General features: G+C 49.5%; 2 protein-coding genes and 1 non-coding gene across 5 annotated transcripts in view; 2 read left to right on the top strand and 1 right to left on the bottom strand.

Moving 5' to 3' along the window:
• The window catches only part of Rassf4 (Ras association (RalGDS/AF-6) domain family member 4), a 40,829-nt gene that overhangs the window by 19,297 nt on the left and 9,868 nt on the right, over positions 1-11,664 (top strand). Inside the window, exons 1-4 of one of the 2 annotated variants that reach the window (XM_006505866.4) lie at positions 6,271-6,753; positions 6,831-6,973; positions 8,563-8,654; positions 9,284-9,444. In XM_006505866.4, coding sequence (XP_006505929.1) covers positions 6,691-6,753; positions 6,831-6,973; positions 8,563-8,654; positions 9,284-9,444 — 459 coding nt within the window. In that variant the 5' untranslated portion in view covers positions 6,271-6,690. Of the gene's footprint in view, positions 1-6,270; positions 6,754-6,830; positions 6,974-8,562; positions 8,655-9,283; positions 9,445-11,664 lie in introns of those variants that run through there. The other variant, NM_178045.4, reaches the window with a different exon arrangement.
• Depp1 (DEPP1 autophagy regulator) lies at positions 1,693-3,856 on the bottom strand. Of its 2 annotated transcripts, none has more exons than NM_145980.2 (2): positions 3,695-3,856; positions 1,693-2,847 (listed from the first exon to the last, which is right to left on the bottom strand). In NM_145980.2, the coding sequence occupies exon 2, from the start codon at positions 2,840-2,842 to the stop codon at positions 2,225-2,227; it is 618 nt and encodes a 205-aa protein (NP_666092.1). In that variant the 5' UTR covers positions 2,843-2,847; positions 3,695-3,856; the 3' UTR covers positions 1,693-2,224. The 2 variants fall into 2 exon arrangements, with proteins under 2 accessions (NP_666092.1, NP_001160052.1); NM_001166580.1 differs by having other exon boundaries at positions 1,693-2,844.
• On the top strand, positions 8,493-8,562 carry Mir7043 (microRNA 7043). Its single transcript, NR_106010.1, has one exon. It is a non-coding gene; the product is annotated as a microRNA 7043 (primary transcript).

The raw sequence follows: 11,664 nt of genomic DNA, 5'->3' as shown, positions 1-11,664 counted from the left end.
GTGCAGGCCCCTCGACTGTAAAACTTGCCTTTGGGATAATTTTGCTTCTGTCACTGAAAAGTGTAGAACAGCCAATACCTTTTGAAGTTGATTGTCCTCTGGAAATGCTGATATATAAACCTATTCAGGGTGATCAGAGACTTATAACCCCACCCAGACTATCTGATCAGGATTTCCCAACCAGCCTCTATCCTAACCGTATAGTGGTTCTTAGTCTCCCCCTGGTGGCCATGTGTCACACTACATCCAGTTTTATTCTCTTCTGGATCTCCAGTGTGTGAGATACTCAAGAGTGTACTCTCCTACACTCTTACCCTTCCTTAGAAAGGTGGACCTGCCCCCTCTCTTAGGCCTGGAAGATCCACTTAACCCTGAAATAACCCTGGACCCTTCCAGCCTGAGATCTATGCAGCTTTTCCCTAGGAGCACAAACTGTGTACTAGACTGTCTGGCCAGATCTTTAGTGGACTCCCCTGGGTGGGACCAGGTATGGCAGGGTGCTGTGGGGAGAGCACCTTCGAAATTGCTGATTAGCATCATTCACGTCAGAGAATATTTGAGCGAGTTCCCGGTGGAACATTCACTAATGCATTGCCACGTGCCAGGAGTCTCCCTCTGACCCAGTTTCCACACTGCTTCACAGATGGGGACGACGTAAAGAGGCTCGGTGTCTCATCTAGTGCCCATCTAGTCTCCAGCCAGCTACCCCCTCTGCAGTAGATCTGCCTTCCTATCATACCTGGGGACATTTTGCCTAAGGGCTTTCTTGTAGAAGATCAGTTTGAGGCTGTGATAGATGCAAACTGCACCTCTATCTATGTCCATGTGTACAGATTTGCAATTCCTGTCAAGGACAAAGGATTGTGTTGGTCTCCTGCATTTTACAAACAAACAAAGAAAAAAAACTGAATAGACCACTTGTCTGAAGTATTTTCTTTTTGCTGTGTGGTTTGCATTCTGATTCTAAGAATATATATGCAAAAGAGGACATGAAAGTGGTTAACGTCTCTCTTTTCCTAGACCCTTCCATCCTGAGTGTGGTCAGCTGGCTCCAGCCCATACAAGGGAGCAGATGCTGGGCCTTGAGTCCTGATTCTTTTCCAGTCTCCAAGACCACACCCACCTCTCTGAGAAGGGAAACCCTCCCGTCCCAAACTTCCCTGCTTGGTAGATGCCTCCAGGAGCTGACATTCTCTGGACTGGGGGAACTCAGTGCTGGTCTGGATTTCCAAAGCCTTAGGACATCCCGACCTAGCCAGAATAATGGGGTTGGACAGCTTTGTGATGTGCCCCCTTCTGTAACAAGGGCCTAGGTGAAGCTGGTGGGCACATGCAAGAAAATCAGAGATGAGACCACTAGACCCAGTATGTGACAGCCTGCAGGCTACGTGCTGCATTCTGTTTTGGCCCTGAGCATGAGAATTCTCTAATTCTCTGGTACCACAATGAGATTTGGACACTGGAGTCAAGATAGCATGTCCCCTGGGTACCTAGGTGACAATCCCTATGAAACACAGTAATACATCTGCTGAGACCTCATATCTTTTGTTGGGCCTCTGGAAATATATGCCTGAAGGTAGAGCATAGAGGCCAGGCCCTTCCTTGGATGCTTTTAAGACAGTGTTTTTCAACCTGAGTCACAGCCCCTTTCGGGGTTGAACGACCCTGTCACAGAAGCCACCTAAGAGCACTGGAAAGCTCAAAGATTTACACCATGATTCGTAACAGTAACAAAATTGCAGTTATGAAGTAGAAACAAAAATCATTTTATGGTTGGGGGGTCACACAACATGAGGAACTGTATTAAAAGGTCACAACATTAGGATGGTTGAAAGCCACTGCTTTAGGGGCCTGAGACCCTTTTCCTTGGTCCTTTGCCCTTGGTTTCTCATGAGACTGTGGCAGCCACCCAGAGTACAGCCCGCATCTCCTCATTAGAGCAATCTGGGAGGTGGTCACTCCACCTACACTCACTTTAGTCATGATAAAACCAAGACATAGAGGACACTGAGTCGCTTCAAAGTCACGGGCCAGCCAGACACAAAAGGTACCAGTCAAAGTCGCATTGTGGGAGCTAGACTGTCATCGCTCTTTAGAGGATGGGTCTCACTAGGAATTGCCCAGTCCCTGCAGACCTGCCAGGAAGTGTCCACCACAGGAGAGGAAAGCTAGAGAGAGCACAGGGGCCCACCATATCCTTTATGGGTTTTTCCTGGGGTAGGAGTTAGAGTTCATGGATCACTGGGAGGTGCAAATAGAGAGTACCTAGGATACTGCTGGGGCGAGAGCTGGAGACGGACGCTAAGGCCCGGCAGGACTTTCTAGAAGTCCAGCTTTTCAGGTCGGAGGTCTGGTGCCTGGGCCCTGGTTTTCTTCCCAGAGAGTGCTCAGGTACCCTGGCCTCACAGAGTCTCCCCGTGTCCTTGCCCATCTGTCTGGGCACATCCCAGGGATCTGAAGAACCAGTCCTGTTGGGTCGACCTCTCCCATCTGCCTGCTCTCCCTGTGACTTCCCAAAGAGCCAGTCCAGAGGGTTGTCAGTGCCGGGAGAGGGCAGTGTGGGCTGCAGGCTGCTGACGCAAAGAGAGCTGTCTCCTGGAGACTCGGCCTGGCGCCTCTTCTCTCGAGTCCAGGCTGGCCGGGAGGGTCTGTTGGGACGGCTCTGGGCTGTGACCTTGTCCAGCACTGAGGTGGGCTGTGCCAGCTGACAGATACACCTGACGTAGTCATCCAGGCTGGGGGACGCTGGGGGTTCCTGCCCAGCTGCCCCATGTGACAGCTCTTCTGACATTTCCCGAATCGTTGGCAAATGGGGCACGGGCAGCAGAAGCCGGGACCTCATAGCTGCTAATAAAGCAAAAGCAACCTGTTAGCCAAGAGGAAACCAGTGGCGAGCCCGCCATGCCACCCTGACACCCTCCTACTTCCTCTCCCTCATCGGAGATGCTACACGGGGCTCGGGTACCCAGAAAACAATAAGAAACCTGCAGATCTGAGACCAAGGCTCACCCCCCTGCCCCCACCCGCACTCATCCTTCCAGCTACCACCAAAGTACCCAGCTCACTAAGGCTTCATCATTAGTGTTGTTTAAGAATAGCCAGATAGTCGGGGCTCAGTGGTAAGGGTACTTATTCTTGCAGAGAGCCTGAGTTCAGTTCTTAGCACACACATAGTGGCTCTAGCCATCTATAAATCAAGTTCCAGGGGTCTGACTGGCATGTGTGTAGCACACATACATTAGTGTAGGCAAAATATCCATGCATATAAAATAAAATAAATTAATTAAAAATTTTAAAATGAAGAACGAACAGGTAAGAAAACGGGGGGGGGGGTATTAATGTGGGGTCAGAGAACACCTAGGTTTTAAACTCGTCTCTGCCACTTAATGACTTAGAGACTGGCAATGTCACCTCTCTAAACCTCTAATTACTTGTCTGAAAAATAGGGTTATAAACATCCCACTGGCAGGGATATATGGGGAAATTCACGGAGACATAGCTTTGACATCACAGCTCTCCTGTAAACACAAAGGCCTTGTATAAACACCTTATTATCATAGTGGTCGGTGGTACCCACCCCCCTGCTCTCTATCCAGTAGTCAGGCCGTGAAAGCTCGGGATGAGAGATGCTCTCAGAGATAAACTAGCCCCGTGTTTTAAAAGTGTCAAGCCAAAGGGTGGCTGCTCTTCTTACCTGTAAGTCAGCAGTCAGGGTGGCAGGAGTCTAGATGGGTAAAGACTGTCTCCTCTAAAGGAAGCCCCAGAGGCGGGCAGTCACAGCCGGGTCTCTAGCTCTTGGTCCCTGGGAAGAGGACAGTCAGGACGATGTGCTGTGGTTTCTTCCCCTGTGCGGTCTGGCAAACCCAACACACACTGCTGCTTTTACACGGTTCCTCCGGTCATCAATCATTGTCAGGAAAAGCTCAAAATAACAGCACTTTGGAAGGTTCTCAGGGGAAAGCACAGAGGGTGGGGCTTGGCCCAGCTGCCAGCCTGGAATTTGTGTATGTGCCTGCAGGAGGTTGGGAAATATTTACACTGTAGGGTGAGGTGTGGGGCAGCCACCTCACCTGACTTAGACAGCTTTACTATGGGTAGAGAGCAAAGCCAGCCTGGGGGTTCCTGGGACCTGGGGACTGCTGGAACCTGGGACCTCCATAGGACCCCCATGGGCTTCCACCCCTGTCTGGTATAGCACAGTATTTTCTACTATGGATTACCCCAGGACCTGTGATCCTGTGACACGCCAGCCTTGTGCTAAGTTTTGCTGAGTTCCAGGCCTACACTTATGATCATGATAACACATGAGGCTTGCAGGGTGAGGGACATCACCTTACACAAGTGCCGGGGCAGCTTGACAGTCTGTCTGACTTCTCTCATAACATCTCAGATACTTTCAAGGAGAAATTTGCTTGCCCGTTGTTGGCCAGGCATGTGCCAGTGACTGCTAATGGCATAGCAAATACTGTGGACAAATCACCACGTATGATGCCTGTTTCCCAGTGAGAAGGATTATGGAGTCATCAGTGGGCAGGCGCAGTGACTCAGCACTCAGGATGGCTGCAAAATAGAGCGCCGAAGGGCTGTGGAGCAGCAGAAGAGGGGGTGGTCCAGGTCAGGTGGGCCAGATGATACCAAAGCAAGGGCAAGGCACTATAGGTTTGAGTAAGGAGCTGTAGTGTGGCTTCTGCCAGATGCCATGCTCGGGCAAATGACAGCAGCTGTGAGAAACCAGGGGACTCCAAGGGTGATACCAACACAGTGGCAGCTGAAGGCAAGATGGACAGCCCTGGGAAGGAACCGGCTTTGCGTTTCTCAGGCCTCAGCGCCTCTGCTCACCTACCCTCAGAAGCGGGAGGAAGAGGAGTTACAGAGGGAACAGTACGTTCAGGTCTGATACATGAGGGCTGGACAGACACTAGCCTCCTGCAGCATGGTGAGCTGCTGGTCTTGTGTCTATGCATTCCAAGTGTAGCATTAGAGTCATGGGTAAAGGCATGGGGACATTGGAGATACTGAACAATGCTTAAGTCAGGTGACAATTCCCAACTTACACCTGAATGATTCCACAGGACTCCAGCCTTTTGCCTGACTGTTTAGGCAAACACTGTGAGGCCGTATCAGGAAGCTGTGTGTGGTTTTGATAGCCTTAGACTCTTCTCTCTGTGGTCAGTGAGGTGTTTGAAACTAGGCATGACTGTTAGCCGACCATGAGATCCACACTGTGAGTGGGGGTGAGGCCATCCCCACGTGAAGGTTCTCATGACATCCCTGTTTTCACGGGGGCTTTCCAGGACAATGAAGAGAGAGGAGACTCCATGGGGCAGTGGGTGGGGCATGATTTCACTTAAGTGTAGTGTGGAATCCAAAATAACTCAAATGCATAGAGGCAGAAAGAAGGAAGATGGCTATCAAGAGTGGTAGGGAAGAAAGAGAAGTAGGGACCCCAGTTCTTCCAGATGAATGAATCTTAGAGATCCACGGGGCAGCACCAGGCCCACTGCAATCCCCTGTGCTGTACGTTTAAGTAGCCATTAAGTATGTGAGTCTTCAGACCTCACTTAGCACACCCTTCACCACCATGCCTTAGCATCACTCCATAGCAGAGACCTAATCGCAGGCTTTGCTTAGCTTCCTGTTCCATGGATTAGGAAGCTTGGCTGAACTCTTAATTAGACCCCACGTCATCACCATCATCCGTTGTGTTCTCAAACATCTTCAGTGTGCGTGTTAGCCATCATGAATCATGGTTAGTAGGCCTATCCATGCCACCATCCAAGATGGGAACTGTGTGGCAAATAGATATGAAAAGAGATTAGTTACGGTTTAAGCGGTAACTGGATGTAGAACATCACTGAATAAATACCCAAAGAGAAGAGAAGAGAAAAGAGGTACGGGGAGAATAGGGGTACATGTGGGACTCTTATATTAAATGTTCTTGGCCCAAGACGTATATGTAAATAAATAAAATATAGGGTGAGAGCCATGAGAGAGTGAGGCTGGAGTCTCTCAGTGGTGCCAGAGGTTTCAGGTAGGTCCCGGACAGTACAGTTGCTCATGGAGTAATCATAGAGTACAGGGAGCCTAGAGAGTCCCATGAAGAGAGAGAGGCTGGAAATACGTCAGAGACAAAGAACCAAGGACCGAAGAAGTTTGAGCCAGAGTCAGGAGGGTGCCTGTGGGGTGGAATACTGTGGGTTGAGTAGCAGTCCTTTCATTTGGAGACCTAAGGAAGTCGGAGAAGGCTGAAGGTTCAGTATGAAAATAGCATGAAATACTCATGATAGACCATGGAAATGTCCCAGAAGTGTTAGGCAAACCAGCATCCACCATTAGGGGAAAAAAAAGGCAGTTGGCATTGCCACTGATGGATGTGTGGAGAGAAAAACAAGGCAGGGAACACAGACAGTAGGATGTCCAGTAGAGCCTGGTGGCTATGGGATTCTCTGTCCCAGTGCCCTTTGAGTCAAGGAGCCTAGCCCAGTACAAGTGTCCAGGCATGCCTCCCCCCGCTCGTGCTTCCTCCCGGCAGTGTAGACGTGCCTGCCAGACACTTGCGGTGTCCTAGGGGACACCTGACTCAGCAGCTCCATGCTGGCCTCCGCCCTGCCTTTGGCCGGGCCTGGACTTAGCAGCGGAAGGAACACCTCATGTGTCCTCCTGCTGGTCCCTGCCCTCGTGCACTGAAGCATGCACACACAGCTCGCTCTTCCCTGGGAGGGTTGGGGGGCTGAGCATCGTGTTCCCGAGCAGGTCACAAAGAGGAAGGACAGACATCTTTAGGGAAGCTTCTGGATTTTTGAAATGACTGACCTGTGTTTCTCCCACAGGAAGAAGGGACTCTGATCATCGAAGGACTCCTCAACATTGCCTGGGGACTCAGACGACCCATCCGGCTGCAGATGCAGGATGATCGGGAGCGAGTGCACCTGCCGTCTGCCACATGGGTGCCTGAGAGGCTCAGCTACCTCCAGTGAGTGTCTGGCAGGTAGAGTGGAGCCAGGGACCTCCGTGATGTCTATTATCATGGTGCACCACATTATATGTGGAGTTCTCTGTCCCAGTGGGTACCCCAGCCTTGGGGTAGACGCTTCACTGCTGTATGGGGCTTAGGAATGGAGCGCAGACCAAACCCCTCTCCTGTTCAGTGGTTACCTCAGTCCTTTCTGGCCTTACCCACTGCAACACACAACCTTACTTAGGGTGCCCTCCCTGGGATGATATGACCTTTGCCCCTCCTCCAGGAGAATAATTTCATGCTCCCAACACCTGCTTTATGGTGCTGGGGACAGAACCCACGCCTAAGTGCTATACTAATGAGCTATGTCCTCAGCCTACTGGGATCTCCTTGAAAGGAAATTTTAGGGATTCATCCAAATTTATTTTCGCTACTGCTTCACATTAGTGACAGATTCTGTTTGCATCAATTTACCAGAATTTAAAATCCGATTTATTTTACCATCAGGACAAAGGCAGTTAGTCTGAGTTTTGCTTCTTTGCGCAATGATTCTTCAGAGGCACACATTCAGAATTTTGTCCTTGCCAAATATGCAGATAAGATGGGCATGGTGATGTAAGTTTGCCTGAGATTACAACCCTCAGTAAACTGAAGGGCAGAGGAATTCTGAGTTTGAACCCAGGTCAGGCTCACATACAGAAACACTGTTTTAAAAACATATATGTGAAGGAGCTGGAGAGTTGGATCAGAAGTTGCAGCTGCTCTGACCTTAGTTCAGTTTCCAGCATGCATACAGTGGTTCAGAGCTGCCTATAACTCTATTTCCAGGGATTCCAGTGCCCTTTTCTGTCCTCCATGGGCTCCTGCAAAATGTGGTGCATATAAACTTACCTACCTGAGTACACATGCACACTCAATAGATGATAGATAGATAGATAGATAGATAGATAGATAGATAGATAGATAGATAGATAATACATGTGGGTGACACAGTAGCTCTTACCCCAGGTGTCCCTGGTCACTGGTACACAACTTTGAGCAACATGACTTAGAACATAAAGACTCCTTGGAAAGGTTGCAAGTATGACTCATGCTTCCCACGCCAACCCCTGTCAAGGTAGAGGCAGTCCTACTAGCCATCCCTCGCCCAGCCCATGTTCACAGTCTCTCTACTGAATGCTATCTCCTCTCATCACTCCCGTTCCTTCTCTATCCTGATACTGTCTTCTCTGGCTTGTGGTTGGGGTCAGTCCTGCCAAGAAGGCTGGAGAATTGATCCCCAAAGTTAATCTGACTCCTTGGACCCACAACACCCTCAAGCCCTTTCGGCACACAGCTGTGCAGGCACTAAGCTGGCTGAGCCTGCATCCCAGGTGTACTTGGGCACTGACTTTGCACATGGTCTGTGATTCATCTCAGAACAGTTACCCGTTCTAAGGGATAGCTTCCACTCCTTCCAACAGATGCTGTGGGGAGCTTTCTACTATACTGATAAAATTCACCACACTCAGCCCTTGGGCTCCTCACTTGTGTCCTGCCTGTGAAAGCAGAGAGGCATTTTTCTCTGTCGCAGCTACTTGAGTACTGTGCCTCTCTGTTTTCAGAAAGGAAGCTTCACCCCAGGACAGCAAGGTCCCCACTGAAGAGCCTGGCACTCAACCTGCAAACAAGGCAGAGGTTTCCGGAGATAGCTCAGGTAAGCAAAACCCAGAAGACCCCAGCCTGTTTTGGATGATGCACACAGTCTCCAAAGAACAGCCATAGGGAATCACAGAAACAGCTGCATCTGTCTCATGAGAGAGCCTCACTAAGGACCTGCACAGGAGGAAACAGGTTCCACACATTCTTCTTTATTCCTCTACGGAAAAGAAAGCAGAGGCTTATAGAAGTGTTGCCTTAGGTCCTTGGCCTGAGTCTTCTGAAGTGGGCTGTGATATAAAAAGGAAGTGGGCTCAGCAGAGGCCACTGTTCCCTTTTGTTCCAAGCCTCTAAGACCTCATCCTCACATTCAACTCCAAGATCAGGTGTCATTCACCTGTGTTCTTTGTACCCTTCCCTTAGCACCTGGTGAAGGACCTGTCCCTGAGTGAGTGAGTGCTCAGAGGACAGGGATGGAAGGACCACATACCTCAGTGGGGACCATGAGAGGCACTGTGGCACCAACACAGCTGCTCCCCAGCATCCAAACCAGGCCCAGCATTACTATAGAGTGCCACGACTACAGGGCTCCAGGGAGCCACAACGTCCACCAGGCAGTGCCACTGCTTGAGCCATGACCACCTTCCCTCCCCCCTGCCCCCAGCTTCTCATCTTTTATTTCTGCAGGAGCCCTGGAGGGGGAAGAGGAGGAGGTCCCACAGCTTATGCGGACAAAGAGCGATGCCAGCTGCATAATCCAGAGGAGGTCCAAATCCCGGGCACCAAGCGAAGCCCAGAAGATACGACGGCACCGGTTCTCCATCAATGGACATTTTTATAACCACAAGGTGAAGTCCCCATCTGCCCTTTCCTGGGCCCTGAAGCTGAGAGTACAGGAATTATTCCCCAGCACAGAAGAGCGGGCCCCTAACATTCAGCATTCGTCCCATTCCTCCATTAGATAACTGTTGCCCTAGGCAGAAAGCTCAGGAGAGTGACTGGCTCTTCCTCAATGCCACAGCGGTGTGACATCCCATTCGAGCTTCCACACAGACAACACTACCCCCACCCCACTTCCATTCTCTAAGTTGTATGGATTGGGTGCAAGAAAGCGCTAAACAGATGATAATGCCAAGAGTATCTTTAGTTGGCCCACTCTTGTGAGGCTCCCTTTCAGGGTCATGGGAACATCATGTACACAGCGGTCGCTCTCACTGGGTAATTAAGCTGGCTTGCTAGGTGTGCCCAGAGCCATGGGTATCTTTTCCCAGAGAACCCGGGGATCTCAGAGTTCCCAGCCCTTCTCCTTTTGTACAAGTATTGCATTGTACTGGCCTTAGGGAAAGATCACCTTCCCCTCATTACATCACTCCATTAACAAGTGAGCTATAAAGGGATACGTTGATTGTTACTATAAATGGAGTGAGTGGCAGTCTGGGTGTGGCCCTGCCTATGGAGCTGGAGTGTACTGGGACAGGCCACATCCTGCCATGCTGGGGAATGGAGAGGGAACCTTCCAGCTGAAGCAGTTGCCGTTCTAAAAGGGTGATTCACAGGAAGGAAACATGGACTCCAGAGACTCTTTAACCAAAACAAAAAAGCCATTTTCACCTCCTCTATACACAATGTTCTTAGAAGTTGGGGTACAGATTCCTTAAGACACAAACAACAATGAAAATTACTAATTGACAGCACTGACGTTTTTTGGTGGGAGTACTTGTCCTAGATTTTATTCCTGACAACTGTGCTTCACGTTCATTTCCCTAAACTGTTATGACTAACAGCATGGGTTTTATCCCCAGACCCATCCAATTGTAGGTATCCCCACTGCTTTGTCCTGGCTACTCGGATCCAGATGTGATCCACTGTGATAAGAAAGCAATCCAACGACCTTCTCTCTACTTGGCTGGTATATGTCCAAGGCAGGCTTTGTGCAGAACAAACACAGCCTTGTTGACAAGAATGTTCCTCTCCTTGAAGTAGTTGAATGACCTTCCATGCATCTTTGGCACAACAATAGTGGTTCTCAACCTATGGGTCACAACCCCTTGGGGGGAGGTCACATGGCCCTTTCATAGGAGGTCACCATAGGATGGTTCTGAGACCATGAGAAAGCACATATATTTACATTACAATTCATAACAGTAGCAAAATTTGTGCTATGAAGTAGCAACGAAATGATCTTATGGTTGGGGGTCATAACAACATGAGGAACTGTATTAAAGGGTCTCAGCGTTAGGAAGGTTGAGGACCTCTGTTCCAAAGGCTCATTTCCTGTACAGCCTGTAGCCTGTTGTGCTTGTGGGTGTCAGCTAGGGTTGGTAGGCTCACTGCAGCACAGTCAGGTTTGATGGGATGCACCAGCTTTAAGCAGATAGGAAGCACATGAAGTTCTAAACACCGCAGACTCCTCCGCTACAGCACAGTCCTTTCCAAATGGCTAACCCTAACCAGGTATTTAACATCCCAACCGAGGTTTCCTTTCTCAGAAAATAGGAACAGCTGTAGGTAACCCAGAGGGCCACTGTAAGGATCAAGAGGACTTGTAAGACGCTTCACACATTCCGTGCCTGGTTATAGTGCTTGTAGCAGGCTTCCCAAGCCTCAGACAGTGTCCTGGTTAATTTTCCTACAAGAAAGCTCTCTGACAGCCTAGCTGTGTCCCGATGAGCTCATCCTAATTGAAAACATAAGGTGGAAATACATGCAGCACCCAAGTCACAGTGCTCCGCGGCTCAGCGACACAGCCCCCTGGAGAGTTCCGGTTGCTTCTCCAGAGGATTATGTGGCTAACCGGGAGCTGTTCACACCATTGCTGCCCGGCACGGAGAGTAGCATTGGATTCCATACGATGGTGGCGGGTGGGAGGATCCAGATTTAAAGTTTAAGAGATGGTTTGATGAATGTGTATATTTTTTGCACTGTCGTAAAGTAAAAAATGATGAGTCACACCATCATAAGTTAGGAGCTATCTGTGCTGTGTTAGAAGAAAAATCAAGATAATTACAAAAAAAAATAACATGCCTCTCATGTAAAAAAAAATTATAAATAAACCAGGCATGGTGAAT

Source organism: Mus musculus, chromosome 6 (genome assembly GCF_000001635.26).
Source record: "Mus musculus strain C57BL/6J chromosome 6, GRCm38.p6 C57BL/6J".
In the NCBI taxonomy this organism is placed as follows: Eukaryota; Metazoa; Chordata; class Mammalia; order Rodentia; family Muridae; genus Mus; species Mus musculus.
Note: the sequence above shows the minus strand (reverse complement) of the source record. Positions and strands in the feature narration are given on the sequence as shown.

Excerpts from the sequence above, each read along its gene's own strand:
- Depp1 (NM_145980.2), bottom strand. The coding sequence starts at position 2,842 with ATGAGGTCCCGGCTTCTGCTGCCCGTGCCCCATTTGCCAACGATTCGG.